Below are 17,771 nucleotides of genomic sequence, written 5' to 3' on the forward strand. Positions count from 1 at the left end.
TTAGAGTTACTGTATTGTTGTATTACAGTGTTGGGTTGTTATGATAAATCCCACTTTTCTCTCTCTCTCTCAGCCTTCCATATTCTGAAAGACACCACCATTCAGTTCACCCTGGAGAAAGTTCCTCCCATTGATGAGGATACCCAGTTCACCTTTCTAACCACAGACGAGCCCTATAACAGCACAGGGTTACTTCGGGTGGAGGGCAAGTTTGTCAACGCAGTACAGGTATATTTTGCTCATATTTGTGACTTACTGCTCATCTCAAATGTATTTTCTTTGCGTCTTTGACTGAATCAAATGACCTGAGTAGAATTAAATGTTTTAAATATTTTTAAATATTTTATGTTGTGCTTTCTATTGCAATGAGGGTAGAAGTTTGCAAATGCATGCAAATGTTTACTGTCTATTTTGTTTTTAGATGATGTTTTGACTTTGTGCTCTCAGGTGTTCCTGGCCAAGCCTGTGTATGAGCAGGTTCTACAGACACTGGATAACCTTACCCTCACTGAGCCCCAGAGAGTGACGCCCAGCCAGCCTCCCACCCCGCCGCCCCCCACCCCCTCCTCCACCAAACCCCACCGCTTCCCAGATCCCCAGGGTGGGCTCTTTGCCCGGGACCCCCCGCTCATCGGCCTCTCCTACGCCTCCCTGTCCAACTCGCTGTCGTCCCCCAAGCCCCTGCAATCCCACAGTCCCCTGATGCAGACGCTCTCCTTCACCCAGGTGAGGGCCACCTTCAGGGTGGCAGAGCTCCAGGTGCAGCTGAGTGCTGACCTCAGCCAGGGTTCCCAGGGGCTGGTCAGCCTGCGCTTCCAGGACCTGGAGGGAGACTTCACCAAAGACCACCCCAACTGCCTGTCTGTCCAGCTCACGTTGCGCTCCCTCCTCATGGAGGACCTCCTGGAGCAGAACCCTGAGTCCAAGTACAAGCACCTAATGGTTTCCAGGGGTGCTCCCAAGCCCTCCACATTCAGCCCCAAGGAATACTTGTCCCAGTCGTGCCCATCGGCCTCCAATGCCCTCTACCCTGAGATGCCTCGCTCGCTGCCTGCCCACATGGAGGAGGCCCAGAACGTCTTCCAGCTGTACCAGAGACACCCCAGCACACCGTCGGCCGCCAGCCGTAAGAGCGGACCCAAGAAGGACCCTGCCTGCCCCAGCACCCCACCGCCCTCCCCCAACCGCAATACCCCTTCACCCCACCCTCCGCCCTCTGACTTTGACGAGTCTCTTGTTCACATCAACTTGCTGCTGGTGGACCCGCGCCACCCAGAGTTCCAGAGCCGATATGGTGGCGTGGGGCGGAGCATCGACGTGGACTTCAACTGTCTGGATGTGCTGATCACGCTGCAAACATGGGTGGTCATCCTGGACTTCTTCGGGATCGGCTCCACGGCCAACAACCACGCAGTCAAGGTGCCCTCGGCCTTCCCCCAGCAGCCTATGCCGGGACATCCTCTGTTCCAGCCTGGGAACCCACACGAGCTGGGGGACATGTACCCAGACCTCAGCCAGGAGGAAGTTGCTGAGGTGGTCAACACTAAACTGGATCTCAAGGTACAGTACTCGCAGCAGCAATGAAGACGCATCGACATGGCTTTTCGGTGATGTAGTGAGATTTACAAGAAATCTAAATAAATATAGGTACAATGGTGAGCATGAATACATTTCCTCAATGTATTTAACACCATGTTTTCCTCCTTAGGTCCATGCGCTTGCTCTTGTGCTAAACAAGAAAACCAATGAGCTTGCTAAAGCTAGCGTCTCCAAACTGTCTGCCCACTGGGAAATGATTGGTAGGTAATCAACTTAATGTTGCACTTAGATGTCAACAGTTAAATCATAGCAATTGAAAAAATGGTTGTATGAATATAATACAATATCAATCATGGTACATTCATATGAAGTATTTAAATGATGGTTTGTTGTATCACACTGTTGAAGAACAATGAGTTTGCATCTCATGCAGTGTGATGTCATCCTATATTTCAGATGGCGACCTAGTATTGCAGGGTAGTCTTGGAAGCCTGTCTCTGAGTGACCTGACCCCACATGGTGACCTCTACAGGGAGCGCTTCACCACGCGAGGCGGAGAGGCCCTTGTCTTCAACATACACAAGTAGGCTAGATTTTCTTTATACAGGAATCACTTCCCTACAGCTACGTTAGCTTGACAGCTAGCTCTGGTACATAAAACAACTTGAAGGGGGTCTTTGACAAAGAAAACTAATTATAGGTCTTCATTGTCTCATTGTTTTAACACTGTGTCTCACTGACTGGTGGTGTCTCTACAGATACGGGGATCCTGACCCCTGGCTTGAGCGGGAGTGTGACATGAAGGTGTCTCTGCAGATGGCCTCGGTGCAGTATGTCCACACGCAGCGCTTCCAGGCCGAGGTGGTGGCCTTCATTCAGCACTTTACTCAGCTGCAGGATGTCCTGGGCAGGCAGAGAGCCGCAATGGAGGGCCAGGCTGTGAGTACGGCCTTCGGGTCCACTCTGCTTTTCAGTTTCAAGCTGTAGTGTTCCTCAAGGCTTTGTCCGTGATCCACTACTGCTGTCATTATATATGCTGCCTCTTGGTGATTTGAAAACATTGTCAACTTCACTGCTACTTAGACCATACACAGCTGTACATTTCGATAAAACAAAGCTAATTGAACTGTAGTGTCTACCCTGGCGTTATGGCATTCTGATATACTCCCTGCCAACTAAGATGGCTGCGGGTAGCCCAGGGAGTTGTCACCTAACGTCACCCTCAGGTTGACCTTGGGTCACCTCAAGACAGTGTGGCCGTCTCTGTTGCTATCAGACTGGACACTGAGCACCATGTCTGGCCTGCTTGTTAAATCCCAACTGACATATGGCACAGGGCAATGCTTTGGACCAGCACACCAGGAGGCATCCAATCTCTCCCAGTCCCAGTTTTGTAATTTATGTGCCTCAATTTGTAACATGTATTTTAGATTCAAATTATCTGAAGAAACATTTTATATATTTTTTTTCTTAAAAGATTCAATTGTAGTTAATGTAATGAATATTTGGATTGTCCTTTAGCACTTTTACACCTGTTCAGCAGAGACCAGTCTGTAGTATTCAATCCCCTATCCATTTGATCCTGGGCAAATACCAGTCTACCTTAATGTCATTAGCAGAAGCTAAAAAAAGACAACCACCCCCTTACTTATCCCTGCCTCCTTCCCCACAGGTTCGTGAGCGACCTCAGCGGGCATCCCGTGTGCTGCTGGACATCGAGGCGGGCGCCCCCGTGCTGCTCATCCCCGAGAGCTCGCGCTCGCCGCGCCTCTTTGTTGCTAACCTGGGCCAGCTGCGCGTCCATAACTCTTTCCTGCCAGCTGGCACCCATGGTACCTTCTCACTCAGAGACAAGGTAGAGAAACTTACCATGGCCCATACCTTTTTCCCCTCTCTGGTGAGTCCTGATAGCGTGTCTACCGGTCGTCCACATCCCTGCTACTGGACTAATATGTTCGTATTTATGAAGCATTTTACATTACTACATGTTTTCATATGACAAATGTGATGCAATGATTTATAACGTTTTATAGGCCTATATGATACCTGTTTGAAATGGCAAAACCCTAAATCCATACTTTGTCATCATTGTTTGGCTGCAGAATAGTCGACCACAAACATTCTCCAGTAACAATGCTCATTAGCAAGGGTTGCTTTTTTGATGCCACTTTTCTTCATCCCCCATCAGACTTTGAATGAGGTATGATGTTCGCTGGCGCCTACGTTCTATATTCAGCATTTGTGGTACAATACGTACTTGCATTGTTGTTGTGCGCTCCAGCCTCATGTCTCTACTAGTGATATTCAAATGGAAAATGCTTTATGAATACAGGCCTCTGAGTTTTCAATTGAGCATGAGAATGTGGCCACTAGATACTAGCACTGTATGAGGAAATAGTTTGTATACTTAACTCATACTAACTTTAGTTTTTTCTTAACTCTAAAAGTAATGACTGCTTCAGGGGGAGTTTGATGTGGTAGCATACAGTGTTTCATCACCATTTTGTATTTTGTTTTGTGAAGAATTTGATATTGCATGCTAATTCGTACAAGGACCCTTCCCACTACAAGGTACAAGGGCATGTTTTTGGTGTGCTGCTTGGTTTGAGGTGTGAACCGTCTGCCCTCTATCTCAGATGGTTGTTCTGTGGACTTTCAGGGTTAACAGTCTTTGTGTGTTTTCTATCCTGAACCACTTGAATCAATTGCCTGGGTGTTTTTTTAAATATATTTGTATATTTATTTAGTGTTTTCCTGGTGATTTACATAAATGGGCAATCAGCAGATGCTACATACATTTTTGGACTTAAAGTATAAATGTAATTCTATGTACACATTGATTCTTGAAGAATATAACTCATGAATGCGTCATTAGCTTAGTTCAACTGTCGTACCCCATTACAACCCAAAATATAAGCTTGTTTTTAAATAAAGTAAATGTTTTTAAATAAAGTGAATGTAAAAAAATATATGTATATATATATATATAGCCTCAAAACATGGCTAAAACTATAATTGTGATATCATGGATGGTCAGTCCTTGCATCCATAGCTCTGTCTATGAATTTGAAAGTGGTTGCATTTATCCAGCCCCATCACTCAGCTTTTTATCGAAACAGGGCCAGGGAGGATCCTTTGTTATTGTTTCAACTGCTGATTGCCGCTTTAAAGTGATTTTTCAAATTCACTGTTTAGGCTGGGAAGAGCAATTGCAGCAGTTCCTTCCGACACTATGATAGAGGAACATTAGCTAAGTTGTCGTGCTAATTAGGTTTTGTCAGATGTGAAATAATAAGTGAACGTTAATGTCAATGGTTCTTTCAGATGTTACAGTGTACGTTCATTAAGCAGTTCATCGTTCAGCACTTGGCTAATCTTTCATCTTGCTTCCTAAGGATCGCGTGAGGGACAGCCAGTCACAGACTGGACCAGCAACGATTAGTGAGGAGGAGGAGGAGGAGTCAACTGAGAAGCCCAAAACCTCCTCTAGCAGCACCTCCACCCCCGCATCCTTTGGTTTCACCCTGGGAAGGCCCCAGGCCCAGCCCGCTGCTGGGAGGATCCCTGGCGAGGATGACCCACCCTTCATACTGGGTGAGCCCAGTGACCACTAAGCGTTATTTAAATGTTGTATGAAGATGTCACGCTAATACTGAAGATGAATATTAGTAGTCGTCTACTTCTTCACAGTCTCAAACTCATATATTCTCTGCAAATGTGTATGAATATCTGTACTTCTCAATAAATAAATACGTGAAATGGATAGTCAGAGTAAGCTTCTTGATGTGTGTGTGTGTTCCCAGAGGATCATGTGTGTCTGCTGGACTGCATAGCCTTGGACCTTCAGGAGATGGACATCTTTGCTGCGGAGCGTCTGCCCTGCCAGCCGTGTGACAGCGCCGCAGGGAAGCAGCCCGACTCAGACCTGGTCTTCCCCTCCTACTCGGTCCGCCGCACCGCCGCATCTCTGCTCAAGGAGCGCTGCCACCTCAAACTTAAAGTGGAGCGCAACCTGGACAGGTGAGCCTAATATGAAAGACGGGCACTAATAGACATTGTTGGGCTTGCTTCAGCAACAACATTACTGTTCTCTTGCTTACATAATTGTTACCCACTGGGCAAAACTTGTGTCATTTCAACCATTTTTGTCTGCGGGGTAATGGATCTCTCAATGAGTTAAACTGACTGTCTTTGTATGTGTTTGTATGTTGCTGGTAACTATTGATTAATAATAGTTGTTCCTGTGTGCTGATAACTTTTCCAAGTGGGACAAAAAAAGATAGTATTGATTGGTTGATTTGACTGAATTATTGATTGATTAAATAGTGCGCTGAGCCATACGGTACCAGACATGTCCATCCACGGCAGCCTGTCCTCGGTACACTGCTCCCTGGACCTGGAGCGCTACCAGCTGATCCGAGGCCTGCTGGACAACAACCTAGGAGAGCCTGTTGAGGAGTTTCTCCGCCCGTACAACCTGCAGGACCCCAGCAACTATGTGAGTGTACACACACACACGCATACACATACTCTCTGCAATGTGGCTGACTGCCAATTATAGACTTTTAATTGACTAACAATGTTCTTCTGAGAGGGATTCTTCTGAGTGACTCCATGTGTGTCCCCAGACGGTGTTGAGTGGTGATGTGTACACCAGCCTGTCCGTCCTGGTGGACATGATGAACGTCAGCCTGGAGTTGCTGGACAGCCCCAATGCCACGGGACAGAAACCATGCTCACTAGCCAGGTTGGTATTAACGCTTCGTTTTGAGCATGAGGAGTTATCAAATGTTTTCTGTGTATTTACTTTTGCCAATTGGTTTTGGTCAATTTCAATTCAGGAAGTAAACGGACAATCCAAATCCGGTGTTCCTCACTGAAGCGCTCCTCTCCTTATCTGCAGGTTTGATTTCATGAAGTCTAAGCTGTTGTTTGAGAGTTTCTCCAACGGCTCCAAGTCAGTGAATCTGGTGTCTCACTCCCTCTTGGCATATGACACCCGTTACACCGGGCCTGGCATGGACGTAGGCAGCAGTGGCAGGGGCAAGCACAATGTCTTCGACTGCATCCTGCAGCCCTCCAAGACGGGAACCAACCGGGCCACACTCCAGCTGGAGCTGCATTACAGGTACAAGACATGTCTGCAGGTAACATTTCGAAGTGGTAACATGTATGCAGAAAATAGCAGGGGTCCAAGCACAGAACCTTGTGAAATGCCAAATACAAAGTATGTGCCTGTATTGGCAAATCTAAAATGGATACATACGTAGGGTACTACATAGGTAATAAGGTGCCATTTTGGACACGGTCATGGCCCTTTAAAAGCGCTGCTTGGTCAATCCGACGTCTGCATTGGCCGTACAGCATTTACAATGATACGGCCTCTGCAGAAGTCAGGGCATTCATACTTCTTGCGCCTCGCGGAGCAGCTTAGCTCTTGTGATGGAAGTTGTCAAGGAAATGAACTTCTGTTTATATTGGACCTCCCACCCTCACCTACCGTCACCCGACCATGTCAATATGGAGCTATACGGAGCCCTCCGCATTGTTCCAAAATTTGAGAGGGGGACGTCGATGTGGTACGGAGCTCAATTTGGCCTCAGCGTGCCTCCGAAGGCGCCGCGATTGCGTCACACCATCCATGCGGCGCCTCCGACCACATTTTCGGATCAAGCATGAATTGGCTCTTAGGCCTGACGTAGACAGACACACAGACCCACACTTATTAATCATTATCTTCTCCTTTCTCTCCTGTCAGGTCCACTAGAGACTCGTCCTGTTTCACCATTGTCCTCAACAACCTGCGTGTTTTCCTCATCTTTGATTGGCTCCAGCTGGTTCGGGACTTCCTGCGCATGCCCACTGAGAAGGGGGCAGATGGCGCGCCTCGCCAGCGCTGGCCCAGCGGCAGCAGTGACACAGAGACCACAGGTGCCGTCATGCCCAAGACAGTCAAGAGCGGTGTGGTCACCAAGAGGTCCACTGTGCCCGTCATGCAGGATCGGTACCTGGAAGTCAAGATCAACGTGACAGGTGAGGAGCTACAGCAGGCAGACTCCCCTGCCGTAAGTCTCTGTTGTACAATAGAGATTCAGATATTGACAAGCACGGATATCATTTGAATTGTCTCTCATAGTCGTGATGTTTCTTATGCTGCATTGTCACCACTAGTTAATGACTGTAATCTCAATAATAGACAATGATAATACATAAAATACATGTTTGGTCCAAGGTACTGAGTTTGTGGTGGTTGAGGACTCGTCTTGTCTGGACACCAATGCCGTCATTCTGAAGGGCACCACTGTACTCACCTACAAACCCCGTCTGCTGGACAGACCATTCTCTGGCAGCCTGGCCGGCATCGAGGTGACTGACCACTACTTTCACAACTATGTCCTGAAACCACTGGACTACTAACTCAATACAGAGCCCTATGTCAGTTTGAGTTAGACCCATATTCAAATTGACACAAACTATGTTCCATAGAGTTAGAGGGTACAGAAGCTGTCACAGAAGTGATCATGTCAAAGATAGGGGGTGCGCCCTCTTTCCAACTCTTACGCTCTACACAAGGCTGTTTTGTCAAGTTGGTGTCTTCCTGTCCATGTCTAGGTGTTCTCCTGTCGGCTTGGCAGTGAGCAGGAGACAGCCCTGTCCATCATCGACCCTGTCAACGTGCAGGTGGAGCTGTGTGGCAGTCCCACCTACCAGAGCAGCTCTGGCCTGCTAGACGCCTTCAACATGGCAGACTTCCCGCCTCTACTGGAGGTCAGGGTTCAGTCAGGGGTGGGGATGGGGGGGGTAATGTTCAGTAGGTACCAAATGGGAGAACACATTTGCTGAAAGTCCATTGAAAGCACCTGTTTTTATTCTCTGTTTCGACACATTTTGTACTGTTTCATGCCTACTTACTGAACGTAACCCAGGTTTATTGGAGAAAAAAAAAAAAATTTTGTGATTAGAACACTTTCTGTGATCATGCAAAATATCAATGGGTCTCTGTTGTCCTCACAGATCCAGTTCCCTGCTTTGGACATCCGGCTTTCTTACAACGATGTTCAGCTCTTCTTGGCTATCGCCAAATCCATCCCCACCGCCGGCTCTCCCGGGCCTAGCGACACTGCCGAAGGCACCCAGGCCCTTGTAGTACCATCCACAGCCAACCAGGACCCCTCTAGCTCCCAGAAAGACAACTTCAGGCAAAAGACCCAGGCCCTGCTAGGTATGTCACCTCAGGCCTACAGGGGTGTAGTTGAGTTATATGGTGAATAGGGTTTACGTAGCTATTATGTTAGAATAGTCATGTTAGCATTTATTTTTCTTTACCACTGGCTCTGTTATTGTTCCTGACCCATGAGTGTTGACCTCACAAGCTGTAATAACTCAGGTATAATAATAAAAGATACGTAGCACAGCTTGTTACCATAACCCTGGTGTGATATGTTTTGTCTTCAGAGGGCCAGTTGACTCGGCTACAGGATCTAGGCTTCAGGAAGGAGGACTGCAAACGAGCCCTGATCCAGAGCAAAGGTGAGGAGGCTAGCTACAATTTTCTAACAATGCCACATCTCCTCCCACTAGGAATGGAATGTGGCCACGCTTTTCATACACGGTATGGACTTGACCACCTTGTCTGTCCCCTCCCAGGCCAACTGGACCAGGCTGCCACATGGCTGCTGGAGAATGCAGAGACCATGGTGGGTCAGGCCCGGGGCAGAGCAGACCCGGACTTGGCCAGCCACTCGTCGCACCCTTTGTCCGGTGTGGAGGTCAAGGCGGAGAGCGTGTGTATCTGCTTCATTGACGACTGTCTCGACTGTGATGTCCCGCTGGCTGAGTTCACTTTCTCACGTCAGTTTGAGCGCCTTGCCCTTCATATATGTGGAAGGAAATCCCCTTTTCATGTAATATCCACTGTGTGTTTTGGGAGTTTGGATGAAAGCAACAGACAGAAGCTGGAACATTCACCTTCCTGAAAACTTGTTCTATAGCTACTAAATATTCAGATACCATGCATACTGATAGTGTGTGTAATATAATGTTAGTGGTACGTACTATAGTCAGTGTTAATACTATAACATAACAACAATGTAATATCACCTGAAAGCTCATTATCCTTTTAACTCCCATGGCAGGGCTGTATGTGCTGCAGCGGATCGGCTCGACCCAGGAGGGCAACGGCAGCTTTACTTTGTCAGGGGACTACTACAACAGAGAACTGTCAGGTGAGCTGCTGGAGATGAACATCCGGGGGCCAGTCAGTCACAACGTTTAGCTGTAACCCAGAGCCAAATGATCCTGTAATGATCTGAACCACTGTTCCATTGTATGTTTCTCTCTGTTCCTATCCATATCTCTGTGTTTATGCCCATGTTCATGTTCATGTGTGTGTCAGGTTGGGAGCCCTTCATCGAGCCCTGGCCCTGTTTCCTGACTTGGCAGCAGCAGGCTGCAGGGCGCCTCCACCCACCACGCCTCAAGATGGGTATCCGTGCCAAGCAGAGACTGGATGTCAACATCACCTCTGTCCTCCTGGGTATGACCTGCACTGCCCACTATTTGGACACGGGATGCATTTGACATGGCACCCTATTCCCTACGTCGTGCACTACTTTTGACAGGGTCCCACAGGTCTCTGGTCTAAAGTAATGCGCTATGTAATGAAAGGGTGCCTTTTTGGATGTGTCTTTGACTTCTTCACACCATGTTTAACTAAAGGGTTTTAGCCCTGGATATATACCGAACAAAAATATAAACGCAACATGTAAAGTTTTGGTCCCATGTTTAAAAGATCAAAAAACGTTTTTCTCTCAAATTTTGTGCACACATTTGTTTTTGTCTCTGTTAGTGAGTATTTTCCTTTGCCAAGACAATCCATCCACCTGACAGGTGTGGCATATCAAGAAACTGATTAAAACTGCATGATCATTCATTACACACGTGCACCTTTTGCTGGGGACAATAAATGGCCACTAAAATGTGCAATTTTGTCACACAACACAATGCCACAGATGTCTCAAGTTTTGAGGGAGCGTGCAATTGGGATGCTGATTGCAGGATTTGTTCACCAGAGCTGTTGCCAGATAATTGAATGTTCATTTCTCTATCATAAGCTGCCTGCAATGTAATTTTGGAGAATTTCACAGTAATTCCAACTGGCCTCACAACTGCAGACCAAGTGTGACCATGCCAGCCCAGAACCTCCACATCTGGCTTCTTCACCTGCGGGATTGTCTGAGACTAGCCACCCAGACAGCTGATGCACAGCCAAGACTTTCTGCACAAACTCTCAGGGAATCTCATCTGTGTGCTCAGCGTCCTGATCAGGGTCTTGACCTGACTGCAGTTCGGCGTTGTATCTGACTTCACCTTCGATGGACACTGGCACGCTGGAGAAGTGTGCTCTTCACAGATGAATCCCGGTTTCAACTGTACTGGGCAGATGGCAGACGGTGCATATGGGACAACATTCCACAGGCCACAATCAACAGCCTGGTCAACTCTGCGAAGGAGATGTGTCGTGCTGCATGAGGCAAATGGTGTTCACACCAGATAACTGACTGGTTTTCTGATCCACACCCCTACTTATTTTTTTATCTGTGACCAACTTGCGTATCTGTATTCCAATATGAAGCGTAACTCAGTAAAATCTTTTCAATTGTTGCATGTTGCGTTTATATTTTTGTTCAGTGTATTTAAGCCAGAGACCAAGTGGTCTGTAATGGTGGCCTTGAATGGATTTGAGTGTCTTCCTCACCTTGCTACCACACTCTCCTGGCCACACAGAGCAGTACAGCCTCACCAAGAGCTCCTGGCTGGCTGACTACTGCAAGGAAGAGGAGCAGCAGCCACCCCAGGCATCGGCAGCCCTATCCTGGATGGGTTCCTCAGTGGACCCCCCCTGTTTCGGACAGAGTGAGTACTGTTTCCTCTAAGTTTACTCTCTCACACACACACACACACATCATTCACACAGCTGACATACTCTATAACATCTGTACAGTTACATATGAAACCACATACTGGTATGCACACATACGCGTATCACTTGTTATGGGCTAGAAATAGCCACAGTAGAAAAAAGTAGGGCCCTCAATTGCTCCAGCACATATCAAATGCTAGTGAGTAGTGACGACAATCTTATTGAATATACTGTAAATATGTGTTGGAGTATTTGATTGTGTGGTTCCCAATTTATTCTGTAATAATGTTTAGGTAGTACCAGAATATCTTTGCTACTGTATCACATGTCATTATGTGCAGATTAAGATTACACTGATTGAGAGGGACTTTTTGACAATGCAAAAAACTTTACACAGATGCTTTGGAAACCTGCCTGAATAATCGCTGCCTTCGCATGGTTATTGCACAATTGGAGAGTTTGAAGAAAATGTTGCCACAAGTGTTGGGAATGAATGTCTACTAACATGAACACAGTTCCTTTGCCTTGTCAAATGGTGTATTAAGAGTTAAGACTCACTCCATGTTTCTATCAAAACATTTGAACTCTTTACTTGAACCCTCCGCCCTAGGCCTAGATAAGTCTATCGTGTCTAAATCATGCTAACGAGTTGTAAAGACTGTTTACCACATGTTTTATCGCCTTATTATGACAGTGTTGTACTGTAGGCCTTAGGGTGGGAGGGTTAGGATTTTATTGAGCTCAGATCCAGGTCTATTGATTGGTGTTATGACCCCATAATATAAAATAAAACACACTTGGTCATGGTGGGTAAAAAAAAAAATCCTCCCATCCTGACCTTTGTCTTCTCTCCTGACCCCTTGCATGTCTCTCTCCTCTCTGTGGTAACTGTCTCTCTCTGCTGTCAGGTGTCCCTCTTGCCCACCTTAGAACTAGGAGCACAGCCAGCTTGACTTGCCTTGAGCAGCAGATTCTCTCCAGAGGTACAGTCTAAAGACCATAGATCAGATAGGCAGCAGTTGGCCTCCACCAAGGAAATAGAATTACTAGATTGGGGATCCTTAAGTAGAATGGGTGGATCGGTGGTCAGAAGCGATATTTGTAATTCTATTTCTATGGTCTCCAAACCATGGGGTCATCATCGCTATCCTTACTTAAGTGCAACGTTAATGCAAAGGGACTCAGTTGGTAGAGCATGGCGCTTGCAATGCCAGGGTTGTGGGTTTGAGTCCCACGGGGGGACCAGTACAAAATAAAACTATGAAAATGCATAGACTTACTCTATTGTAAATCGCTCTGGATTAAAGCATCTGCTAAATTACTAAAATGGAAATGTAGAGTGCTTTGAGTAACACGAATGTTTCACTATCTTGTAACAATATTGGCAAATTTGTCCAAAGTTAAACTAATGTCAGTATAATCAGCGTCTTCAAAGATAGTATTTAATTGATCCATAATCCAACAATGATTTTGGGAAACCAATAGCTTGGATGCTAACGGTGCACTTTTAAGTAGGATTTACCGATGAAGGTGACGCCCCCCCATGTTAGAACAGAGCCATTGTGTCTCGTCCAGAGTCATGTTAGATTAGTAGCATATTCTCAGTGCCACACTTTCCTTTGTGTATTCTCTCTCTGTCTCATGTTGTCTCACCTCCCCCATTCAATGTCAATCTATAGAAATCCAATCCATTGTGGTTGTTGTTTACTATTATTATTTACCTCTGAGTAACCAAGCTTAAAAGAGCATGCTCTGTCAATGTGAACTGTTGTTGTATCTCATCTGTGCATCCTCCTCCCATCTTTATTTGAATGAGCATCGTGGTGGTAGGTATGGTCATGTTGTTAGCCTACCACCGTGGAACCATCTGTATAACACATGATTGAAAACTGACATTCGGAAATCCATGCTGCCATTTGGAATGGATTAATGATGTTGTGCATTAACTTTGGAAGCATCCAATGAATGGCATTTTGATGTGGATGTCTGTATTTCATTTTTTTAAAGCCATTGTTTTTGTCATTGTTTTATATCATTTCAAATGCAATAGACGGAAATTCAAAAACATTCCATGAAAAATATATGTTTTATATTCCAGAGAGCCCAATATATTCTTTAATATATTGAATATATTTTTTAAGTAACTGTGAGGAAAGTGGTTGACAGTTTGAAGTTAGTTATAGGGGCCGTTCCTTAGTAAAGAATACCTCTCATGTCTTGGTCTGTCCTTGCCTGCTTTATAGCCGACGTGAAGCTGTCCAAGCGGAGGCAGCCGTTTGTACCCTACGCCCTGCGCAATCACACGGGATGTACCATGTGGTTCGCCACCCTTACCACCACCCCTACAAGGTCAGTGGAGTAGAGTCTTCCCATTGATAATGGCATATTGCTGAGTCTACCTTCAAAAATGTGCAGCCTAGGCATTCTGCATTTTATTGTTGCGCCTTCCTGAATCATTGCATGTTGATAACCAGAGTGCTCCATTTGCCCACAGGGTGGCGCTGTCTCACAGTGGCAGTGCAGACTCCATATCCCACGTGCACGGCCCAGGCACAGATGACACCCACAATGTCAGCCAGTGGCAAGAGGTGCTGCCCGGAGAGGAGATTCCCTTTGAATTTGAAGCTCGAGAGAAACTCAGGCATAGGTAGGGTTTCTGGTGCGTCACCGTTATTTTCGTATAGGGATTAAGACCTAAAAGGAAGTACAAAAAAGTTCAAGGACAAAAGTGAATAAGACTTTAAACTGGTGATCACACACCGATTCATAGCTATGAATGCCAATCTGGGGAACTACCTTGCACTGACTATAATCCCTCCTGATAAGAGCGTCTGCTAAATGATTAAAATGTCAAAATCAATACAAACTGAGATCTGTGTATTCTGAACTGTTGGTTATTGTGTTTCTCTGCAGACACACTCATGAGCTGAAGTTACATCAGCTGTTGGTGCGTGTTGGGGGCTGGGAGCAGGTCAAACCCGTGTCCGTGGACAAAGTGGGTGTGTTCTTCCGCTACGCCGCCCCCGACCGCAACAACCCCTCTAACACGGTGAGTCTTCAGATCAAAGGTCAAGAGCGGTGGTCTTACTTGGCTATTAAATAAACTAAAGCTTGGAATAAAGCTTGGAGTATAGTTTACTCCAACACTGCTCTCACATGTTTCCTATATGTCATTAGAATTATGCTGCTTTGTGCTTATTGTTTGTGATATTTCTTTACATTTTCTAGGTGGGCAGCCCTGTCAGCAGGACCAACATCATACACCCTCATGTCTATGTAGGTGTGCTTTCAATCACACTTCTATAAGCCAGTGCTTTTCCCCTTTTATTCCCTGTTAGGATATGTCTGTGGTTTTAGGATCTGATATGTCTGTGGTTCTAGGCTCTGGTATGTCTGTGGTGCTAGGCTCTGATATGTCTGTGGTTGTAGTTCTCAGCTCTGCCGCCAGTGCGCGTGGTCTTCTCTATCACCATGGAGGGTAGTGCCCGGAAGGTGATCACAGTCCGTTCAGCCCTCATGGTCAAGAACCGCCTGGAAGTCCCCATGGAGGTGCGGCTGGACAGCCCCTCAGCACCAGACAGTGAGTCACCCCAATGATACATCATGGTTCACCCTCACACTGGGAAATAGTCAACAGGGGGCGCCATTTCCCATGCAAAAAAAACACTGAACAGTGAAAAGAATTGACATGAAGATTAGACTATTTATTGGTTAAAGAAGGAATATAAGTATCTCAAACTGTTGGTTCAGAGCCTGTGGTGCTGCCGCCCATCCTGCCCGGCGAGGCCCTGGCGGTGCCCCTCCATCTGACGTCGTGGCGGCTGCAGGCGCGGCCCAAAGGCCTGGGCCTGTTCTTCTGCAAGGTGCCCATCCATTGGACCAGCGTGGAAAGACCCGGCGAGGTCAAGAGCAGCAAGAGGGAGTGCCAGTCGGCCGACTTTGAGGACCACCTCAAACGGAGCTTCAGGTAAAATTCCAGTTCAGTACACACAGTCTGAGTCGGCTCAGTCCAGAAATAAATCCAACCAATCATACCAAATCATGTATTTATTTCTAGTCTAACCCCAGCCTGGTGTTGATAGAATTTGTCTCCCAAGTTTACACTACTTGTTTAAGCCACAAGCGCATGCTATTGGCATATCAGCCCTCAGGCTAAATATAGAACATTCTTTATTTTCTTACATGGGATACCTTCTCAATTACTCTCTTCCTCTCCCATCTCGCCTCTTCTCTCCTGCCCTCTGTTAGGTTCTGCGTGGTGATCAAGAAAGAGAACTACCCAGACCAGCAGCCTGCCAAGACCGTATCGTGTTCCGGCAGCTCCAAGCAGATCTACTGGCAGCCAGGCCACACCATCTACCTGCTGCCCACGCTTGTGCTGGCCAACCTGCTGCCCTGCGACCTCAACTACTACATCAAGGGCACGTCCATCAAGGGCTCCCTGAAGCCGGGCAAGGAGGCTGTGCTGCATGCTGCAGACACCTCCCAGAACATGGAGCTAGGTCAGAGTCCCACTGCTGTCATTCTCATCTAAATACCTCTCCACCTATTAAGAATCTCAATGTTCTTGACCTGGAAATAATACTATATCATAGCCATGTAATCTAGGTATACGAGGGCCATGGTCCTGGACTTTTTGTGGGCCAAGCCTCAGAGGCGGAAACACGGGTGTAAAACACCAAGGACTAGTGTAAAATCCCATAGTGGAAATGCACAATTGATGTAATGATAATATACAGTGCATTCTGAATGTTTTCAGACCCCTGACCTTTTCCATATTTTGTTACGTTACAGCCTTATTCTAAAATGGATTATATCGTTTTTTCCCCTCATCAATCTATGCACAATACCCCATAATGAGTCTTCTTGGGTATGAGTCTTCTTGGGTATGACGCTACAATCTTGGCACTCCTGTATTTGGGGAGTTTCTCCCGTTCTTCTCTGCAGATCCTCTCAAGCTCTGTCAGCTTGGATGGGAGTGTCACTGCACAGCTATTTTCAGGTCTCTCCAGAGATGTTTGATCGAGTTCAAGTCTAGGCTCTAGCTGGGCGACTCAAGGACATTGAGACTTGTCCCGAAGCCACTCCTGCGTTGTCTTGGCTGTGTGCTTAGGGTTGTTGTCCTGTTGGAAGGTGAACCGTCGCCCCAGTCTGTGGTCCTGAGCACTCTGGAGCAGGTTTTCATTAAGGATCTTTCTGTACATTGCTCCATTCATCTTTCCCTCAATCCTGACCAGTCTCCCAGGCCCTGCCGCCGAAAAACATCGCCACAGCATGGTGCTGCCACCACCATGCTTCACCGTAGGGGTGGTTCCAGGTTTCCTCCAGATGTGACGCATGGCATTCAGGCCAAAGAGTTCAATATTGGTTTCATCAGACCAGAGAATCTTGTTTCTCATGGTCTGAGAGTCTTTAGGTGACTTTTTGGCTTCCATCTGGCCACTGATTTGTTTAATCCATTTTAGAATAAGGCTGTAACAAAATGTGGAAAAAGTCAAGGGGTCTGAATACTTTCCAAAGGCACTGTATCTAGTATGTGTAGTGCCTTGAAAAGCATTCACCCCCTTGTTGACTTTTTATATTTTGTTGCCTACAGCCTGAAATCACACATTAGACTTTTTCATTGAACTATACAGCCTACTCCACACTTTTTCACCCTGACCATGTCTGTACCCTCCTCCTCCCACTAGGGGTGCTGCTAGAAAACTTCTCTGTGTGTAAGGAGCTGCTGATTCCCCCTGGTACCCAGAACTATGTGGTGCGCATGCGGCTGTATGATGCCAACAAGCGCCTGCTCTGTCTCACCATACGCATCATCCTGCGGGCACAGGGGGCGCTCAAGATCCTCATCTCAGCACCCTACTGGCTCATCAACAAGACCGGTGCTTACTCTATCCCTCCTCATAAACAGAACACACACACACACACATACATACAGACACACACACACACACACACACACACACACAAACACACACACACACAGTGAATAGAATTAAAATAAGTATTGACCTTTTGACGGTTCTGACTGTTTTCTTCCCCTCAGGTCTGCCGTTGATCTTCCGTCAGGACAATGGGAAGACGGATGCAGGCGGTCAGTTTGAGGAGCACGAGTTAGCCAGGAGTCTCAGCCCCTTGCTCTTCTGTTACACTGACAAGGAGCAGCCAGCCATGTGAGTGTGCTGTAGGGCCTGGTTCCACTTCTGATTCTAGACACTATCCCTTTTATTGTTCACATGTATAATTGGAGCAGTGTTGCACAGTTTAGTAATACTACTGTAAAACCATCATTTGAACAAATGTTCAATAT

At 46.6% G+C, this 17,771-nt stretch overlaps 1 protein-coding gene across 2 annotated transcripts in view; it reads left to right on the forward strand.

Moving 5' to 3' along the window:
- The window catches only part of vps13d (vacuolar protein sorting 13 homolog D), a 64,619-nt gene that overhangs the window by 12,527 nt on the left and 34,321 nt on the right, over nucleotides 1-17,771 (forward strand). The window contains exons 15-44 of one of the 2 annotated variants that reach the window (XM_071348385.1): nucleotides 74-228; nucleotides 448-1,560; nucleotides 1,709-1,799; nucleotides 1,996-2,122; nucleotides 2,298-2,478; nucleotides 3,212-3,394; nucleotides 4,935-5,133; nucleotides 5,343-5,559; nucleotides 5,866-6,037; nucleotides 6,168-6,286; nucleotides 6,443-6,667; nucleotides 7,298-7,572; nucleotides 7,772-7,905; nucleotides 8,152-8,307; nucleotides 8,554-8,761; nucleotides 8,995-9,069; nucleotides 9,187-9,390; nucleotides 9,675-9,764; nucleotides 9,935-10,075; nucleotides 11,326-11,454; nucleotides 12,370-12,444; nucleotides 13,705-13,810; nucleotides 13,956-14,108; nucleotides 14,375-14,510; nucleotides 14,690-14,737; nucleotides 14,891-15,041; nucleotides 15,212-15,428; nucleotides 15,710-15,963; nucleotides 17,152-17,343; nucleotides 17,508-17,634. In XM_071348385.1, the coding sequence (XP_071204486.1) occupies nucleotides 74-228; nucleotides 448-1,560; nucleotides 1,709-1,799; nucleotides 1,996-2,122; nucleotides 2,298-2,478; nucleotides 3,212-3,394; nucleotides 4,935-5,133; nucleotides 5,343-5,559; nucleotides 5,866-6,037; nucleotides 6,168-6,286; nucleotides 6,443-6,667; nucleotides 7,298-7,572; nucleotides 7,772-7,905; nucleotides 8,152-8,307; nucleotides 8,554-8,761; nucleotides 8,995-9,069; nucleotides 9,187-9,390; nucleotides 9,675-9,764; nucleotides 9,935-10,075; nucleotides 11,326-11,454; nucleotides 12,370-12,444; nucleotides 13,705-13,810; nucleotides 13,956-14,108; nucleotides 14,375-14,510; nucleotides 14,690-14,737; nucleotides 14,891-15,041; nucleotides 15,212-15,428; nucleotides 15,710-15,963; nucleotides 17,152-17,343; nucleotides 17,508-17,634 (5,653 nt within the window). The remainder of the gene's footprint in view (nucleotides 1-73; nucleotides 229-447; nucleotides 1,561-1,708; nucleotides 1,800-1,995; nucleotides 2,123-2,297; nucleotides 2,479-3,211; nucleotides 3,395-4,934; nucleotides 5,134-5,342; nucleotides 5,560-5,865; nucleotides 6,038-6,167; nucleotides 6,287-6,442; nucleotides 6,668-7,297; nucleotides 7,573-7,771; nucleotides 7,906-8,151; nucleotides 8,308-8,553; nucleotides 8,762-8,994; nucleotides 9,070-9,186; nucleotides 9,391-9,674; nucleotides 9,765-9,934; nucleotides 10,076-11,325; nucleotides 11,455-12,369; nucleotides 12,445-13,704; nucleotides 13,811-13,955; nucleotides 14,109-14,374; nucleotides 14,511-14,689; nucleotides 14,738-14,890; nucleotides 15,042-15,211; nucleotides 15,429-15,709; nucleotides 15,964-17,151; nucleotides 17,344-17,507; nucleotides 17,635-17,771) is intronic. The other variant, XM_071348386.1, reaches the window with a different exon arrangement.

The sequence above is a fragment of the Salvelinus alpinus genome, chromosome 17 (genome assembly GCF_045679555.1).
Source record: "Salvelinus alpinus chromosome 17, SLU_Salpinus.1, whole genome shotgun sequence".
Taxonomy (NCBI): Eukaryota; Metazoa; Chordata; class Actinopteri; order Salmoniformes; family Salmonidae; genus Salvelinus; species Salvelinus alpinus.